This window comes from Dipodomys ordii, unplaced genomic scaffold, assembly GCF_000151885.1.
Source record: "Dipodomys ordii isolate 6190 unplaced genomic scaffold, Dord_2.0 Scaffold42, whole genome shotgun sequence".
In the NCBI taxonomy this organism is placed as follows: domain Eukaryota; kingdom Metazoa; phylum Chordata; class Mammalia; order Rodentia; family Heteromyidae; genus Dipodomys; species Dipodomys ordii.
Window position 1 is genome coordinate 6,969,439 of NW_012267258.1, and position 6,603 is coordinate 6,976,041.

The 6,603-nt window shown below is 36.6% G+C and overlaps 1 protein-coding gene across 2 annotated transcripts in view; it reads left to right on the forward strand.

Annotated features, from left to right (window-relative positions):
* The window catches only part of Pus7l (pseudouridylate synthase 7 homolog (S. cerevisiae)-like), an 18,327-nt gene that overhangs the window by 7,707 nt on the left and 4,017 nt on the right, over nucleotides 1-6,603 (forward strand). For both annotated transcript variants that reach the window (XM_013018739.1, XM_013018740.1), the window contains exons 4-5: nucleotides 1,249-1,441; nucleotides 4,876-4,974. In XM_013018739.1, the coding sequence (XP_012874193.1) occupies nucleotides 1,249-1,441; nucleotides 4,876-4,974 (292 nt within the window). The remainder of the gene's footprint in view (nucleotides 1-1,248; nucleotides 1,442-4,875; nucleotides 4,975-6,603) is intronic.

Below are 6,603 nucleotides of genomic sequence, written 5' to 3' on the forward strand. Positions count from 1 at the left end.
AAAAAAAAAAAAAAAAATATATATATATATATATAAATATATATATATATATATATATATATAGAGAGAGAGAGAGAGAGAGAGAGAGAGGTGAGGAGCCGAGTGCCTGTGGCTCACGCCTGTAATCCTAGCTACTCAGGACGCTGAGCTAAGAGAATGGAGATTCAAAGCCAGCTTGGACAGGAAAGTGCGTGAGACTCTTATCTCCAATTAAACACCAGAAAACCAGAAGTGGCGCTGTGGCTCAAGTGCTAGAGTGCTTGCCTTGAGCTGAAGAGCTCAGGGATTGCACCCCAGGCTCAGAGTTCAAGCCCCATGAGTGACAAAAAAAAAGAGGTTTTAGGATAGAAAATGAGAAGTGGGGGATTTTTAAATTCTCCAAATTGTTTCTAAACCTCTATACTATATTCTAATACACATTTATATTCTGGAAAGTGTATTGTAAGTTATTTTTCCTAATTGCTATGATGCTTTTATGCCTTTATTTTTGTGGACTCTTAGATTTAAAATATACCCCTGATAAATGTAAAGTACTCACATTTAACCTTCCTTTAGGTAAGTCAATTGTTTAACATATTTTTTACCATTCTAAAGGAAAAATTCACTTCTTAGATGTTGGGGAAAAATTAAAAGTTTGAGTGAGGGATTTGGAGTGTGTCTCAAGTGGTAGAGCACCTGCCTAGCAAGCATGAGGCCCATTACCCCCCAAAATAAGAAAAATAAATCGAATAAGATTAAATTGAATAAGAATAAATTCTCTGGTGCCAGTGGGTTTTAAAAACAATACTTTTATTTTTTCAATTTTTGACTGAGACAGCAAGGAGCAGAATTATGACAGATAGGTCAGAACTTCTGGATCACTTGAACTAATAAGCCAGAAGGCCTACATTGGTGTGTGTGTATGTGTGTGTGTGTGTGTGTGTATTATATAATATATATGTTTTCAAGTTCCCAAAACAACTCTATAATTCTATAATAACCCTATATTAACCCTATAAGTATAATGACCCTATAAGTATACTTTACACACACACACACACAACATTATTCAAGTTCTTAAAATAACTCTTTAAATAAGTATAATCATCTAAGTGTGAATATTTGCAATAACATTAAGACTGGAATATTAAAAATATTGTTTTTTTGATCGGAGGGGCTGCCTGGCAACTATCATTTAAATCATTTAAAACCTTGTGTTAATTTTTAGTTGAAAGACTTAATTGAGCCTGTGTGATTTATCACTTCTAGGTTGAAAAGTGTGGAGAAGGAAATGGAAAAGAAAAGGATGAATGTGTTTAATATTCGATCTGTGGGCAATGCCCTTAGACTTGGTCAGCTCAAGGGAAATCACTTTGATATTGTCATCAGAGATTTAAAAAATCAAATCAATGATTCTGCAAATTTGAGAGAGAGAATTTTGGAGGCAATAGAAAATGTTAAGGTAAGAAAATACATACAGTATTACAGGAAAATCTTTATAGTCCCTCTCTGCATTGTGGAAAGAAAGGAAATATTTTTCCTTTTGTATCTTTTTATCTGCATGTATAATAATAATAATAATAATATAAGGAGGGCCATTTGACATTTTCTGTTTTTTTTTTCTTAACATGCTTTTGTATTAAGACCAAACATACATGTGGCTCATGCCTAATCATCCCAGCTACTCAGCAGGCTGAGATTCAGAGATTCAACTTTTATCTCCAATGAACCACACAAAGCCAGAAATGAAGCTGTGGTTCAAGATGATATAGTGCCAGCCTTTGAAAAAACTCAGGGCTAGGGCTCATACCCAGGTCTTGAGTTCAAGCCTCAGTACTGGCACACACACACACACACACACACACACACACACACACACACAAAGATGACTTAGGTTTATAAGTGACATCTGCCAAGCATTCAAGTGTATTTATATAATCATAGTCCCAGTCTGTCATCTCAACTAGAGGGTCAGCAAGATTTTCTACAAGGGGCCAATAATAAATATTTTTGGTTTTGCTGGCATATGGTTTATGTTGGAATGAATCAACTGCCATTGTGTCAAAATGGCTGTAGACAATACACAGATAAATGAGCAGGGCTGTGTTCCAGTAAAAGTTTATTTGCAGAAATGAGTGTTGAGCCAAATAGGACTTGGTGGGCTGGAGTCATTTGCCAACCCCGGATGCAGACTAGTAATTCTCAACCTGAGGAGCTATTAAAAAATGTCGGCAGTCAATTTCTCCTTCAAAATCAATAAAGAACGTTTGAGGCTGTGGCTTTGGCATGGCTATTTTTAAATAGCTTGCTAAGTGATTCTGCCCTGGAGCCAGCGTGGAGAGGATCGGAGCCAAGTTCCCGACCACACCATCTTTTTTACCCAATTTTATACCTCTCTAATAGGAAAACCAAGAAAGCTGGGCATTTTCGTGGCTTACAGTTAAAGAACTGTCTTCCAGCTAAAGACCTTTTAAATTCAGCATTTTAACCTATGTATATTTCAATGCCTGAAATCATATGCTCTGTATACACTTTTATCTTTCTTTCATGACTCATCTATCTAAAAATTTTACACCCTCCACTCTTGTGAAATGGTTCTGAAAATAATATCTCTTTGAAGATGGAGTGTGTTTCTCTGAATTTGGATAACATTCGTTAGCAGTTTTGTATCGATATTTATGAGGCTACACCTGCCTATTATGAAATTCTCATTATAAATGATCTTAGCTTATTTGGTCATAATATTCACTGTACGTATGTGAACATGGAACTAGGTAAGCTGAGGTGGGGCTGGGAGATGTGGAGGAAAATGCTGAAAAGGGGTGACACACCGATTATGATGCATTGTACTTATAAAAGTCGTTATGTTGCTGGGAACTGGTGGCTCACGCCTGCAATCCTAGCTACTCAGGATGCTCAGATCTGAGGATTGTGGTTTGAAGTCAGCCCAGGAAGGAAAGGCTGTGAGACTTACCTCCAATACCAAAAAACCCAGAAATGAAGCTGTGGCTCAAGTGATAGAGTGCTAGCCTTGAGCAAAAAAAACTCAGGGATGGGTCCCAGGACTGGCACAAACACGCATACATACTCATACACACACACACACACACACACACACACACACACAGAGACATGTTGAGTTAAAACTCCTTGTTCTACTACTTAATAGTTAAAAAAGTTCTTAGATAATCTTTGCCTTAGGGCTGGGGTGTGACTTACATGATAGTAGGCCTGCCTAACAAATGAGAGGCCCTGAATTTAAACCCCAATACTCCACCAAAAATGAAAAAAAAAATCTTTAGCTAGTTCAATTCCCATGATGAGGGAAGGGAGCCCAGTAGCTTTGAAAATGAGATGTCTTTTGAGTTTTCTTTAGCATTAATAGTTGTGAATCGTTTGGTATATGTAAATAGTTTGGAGGGATAGATAAAAGTCTAGTTATTCTATCTGACATTTTATCTTAAATTTGAAATAACTCAAAATACGTGGGAGAATTAATTAATTAATTAAAGTGTTTTATCTATCTGCAAAAATCTAATTTTTCTGTAAAGATACAGTTCCCTTTGTTCTGTATTGTGACCCACTTAGCATATTTTATTTAGTAGTCCTTGGGTCGGGGTTTAGTAATGATTGTGTAAAGATATGTGTACATTTCTCATAATGTGCATGTAGAAGATTGTCTTCCATGAGTCTCTTTAAAGGTTGCAATAGTAAGCTTGTTTTCTCCTCTGTATGAGAAATAGAGCAGTTTTAAAAGCATGACCTTAGAATTCTCTTATATCACTTGTATCAAAAAGTATACTTGCATCAAAATTCACTTCTATCAAGAGGCAAACTCTGAGTTGCTGCCCTGGCACGCAAGTTCTGTTGCAGCTTCGTGTAGGCTGTAAGAACCGAGAGAGACTGAAGAATATGTGAATTTATAAAGAAGCCAGGATTTTTTAGTGAGTTGGAAAAGAAGGCTGTTTCTTTTCCTCACATTTCCTGATGGCAGAAGAGTCTCAAAATGAGAAAGCACTTTAGAGCAGAGATCAAATCCAGGTACTGGGAGACCACTCAATCTTACTGTGTTTACAACTTGTCTGGAATATCCCAGGAACCTTCTCAGTAATGTGAATAGAAATTTGACATGTTTTTGAAGCTTTCTTCAATAGTTTTATGTGCTAACTCTGTGTGTGTGTGTGTGTCTGTGTGTGTCTGTGTGTCTGTGTTGAACTCAGAACATGGTGATATCCCTTGAGCTACACCTCCACTTTTAGCCTATTTCCTGGTTAGTTGGAGGTAAGAATCTTGTAGACTTTTTTTTTTAAACAAAACCAGTAAAAGGTCCTGTTTCTATTTCCTGGAGTTCATTTCAATAGATAGTACTTTAAATGTAGAGAAGTTACATCTTTGGATTTCTCCCCAAGTATATCCTTCTTCGGTCTGTGTATGAATGTCTAGAATCCTGGATAGGTTATCACGTCTAGTTATATTTTAGATCTAGCTTCTACATATGAAGAATCTCATGGACTTTTCTACCTTGCTGGCTTTCAACTGTTGATCCTCAGATCTTGGCCTCCTGAATAGCTAGGGTTATGGGCATAATTACATGCTAACTTCTAATTGTGTGTTCTTTCCTGTTTATATAGTATTTCTCAGACTATTTAGTCTCTGTACAAGTGACTGATTACAAGAATTTTTGTAGTAAATATGAAGAGAAATATTTGATGCTTTTTCCTTTTTTTAAATCTAAAACCAGAACTCCAATTCATTATCTGATGTTTTTGCTTTTTGACTGGTGCTGTACCACCTGAGCCATGCCTTCAACCCCAATCACATTTTTGATACCATTTAGATAAACTCTTAACTTATTTAATTCTTACTAATGACTTCTTAATTATTTTCTGTTCATAGAGTAAAGGCTTTGTGAATTACTATGGACCACAGAGATTTGGAAAGGGAAGGAAAGTTCACACAGACCAAATTGGATTAGCTTTGCTGAAGAATGAAATGGTATGGATTTTAAATTATTGGTATATTATAGATATAATCTTATCTTTTTAGTCATTTTTACTTCTTATTTAAGCCAGCCCCTGGTTCTCTTATCCTCAGCAAATAAATGCATATTCACACACATATACATGCATATGCCCCAAATACATATTGAACATTTATTAAGCAACTGTAATCTTGGTATCATGTGCAAAAAAGCAGATTATATGCATGCCCCATGTTTTATACTTACTTGAAATCTTGACCTAGAATGAATCAACATTTTCTAAATCCCCTGTGAACTGAATGTAAGACTTGGAGGTACCATATCCTATAGAAATCAGGTATTAAATCATATAAATCAACCCAAGTTTAGAGGGCAGTGGCAAATTTGAAAACAAAATTTGACTAGTCTCAAATGAAACTACAAATATACATCACAAATAAGTTACATTTAAAAGTATGTCTGTGGCCTGGCACCAGTGGCTCCTACCTGTAATCTTAATTATTCAGGAGGCTGAGATCTTGAGGATGGAGTTTCAAAACCAGCCTGGGCAGACTCCTAACTCTTGTCTCCAGTTATCTACCAAAAAGCCAGAAGTAGAGCTGTGGCCCAAGTGGTAGAGTGTTAGCCTTGAGGAAGAAGACTAAGAGACATCTCTTAAGCCCAGAGCTCAAGCCCCCAAATTGGCACACAAACACACAGAAAAGTATTTGTGTGTGAATATGTCCATATACGTGTGTGTGTGTCTGTGTGTCTGTGTGTTTCAGTAGTGGGGCTTGAACTCAGGGCCTGAGTACTGTTTATACTTTTCATGCAGGCAAGTGTGTGTGCACCTGTGTGTGTGTGTGTGTGTGTGTGTGTGTGTGTGAGTCCAGGGGCTTGAACTCAGGGCCTAGGTATTGTCCCTGAACTATTTTGCTCAAGGCTAGTGCTCTATCACTTAAACTACAGCTCACCTTAAGCTTTTTGGAGATTAATTGGAGATAAGAGTCTCACAGACTTTCCTGCCCAGCTTGGCTTTGATCTGTGATCCTTACATCTTAGCCTCCTGAGTAGAGTGAGCCACCGGTGCCTGACCTAACAACAATTTTTAAGAGAAAAGAATTCAGGGATCTGAGAATATAAATGAAACCAATGGTTTGTTTCATTGCCCTATTCTTGCTTCTGTTCTTACTTTTTGTTGTGCATGTTGGTCAACTCTGAATACTATAAATTACAATTATAGCCAGGTGCGAGTGACTCAGTTGTATAATCTTTGCTACTCAAAAGGCTGAGATCTGAGCATCCTACTTGAAAGCTAGCCCCAAGAGGAAAGTCCAATTGTATTCATATTTCAATTGAAGAATAGTGGAAGTACATTCAGAGAAGTGGTTAGAGAGGAGGTACTTTTACCCATCTGTGACATTTTAAAACTAAATATTCATTTTGTACATAAGGTTTATTTCTATGTGAAATATTGTTTAATTCTTGAAAGTCTGAAGAGCAGATCAAACATCATATATCATTAATTGAAAGCCTTGCCTTTGAAGGTAGCCTTTTAGGCATCTTAAAAAAGAAAGAAAGAAAGAAAGAAAGAAAGAAAGAAAGAAAGAAAGAAAGAAAGAAAGAAAGAAAGAAAGAAAGAAAGAAAGAAAGAAAGAAAGAAA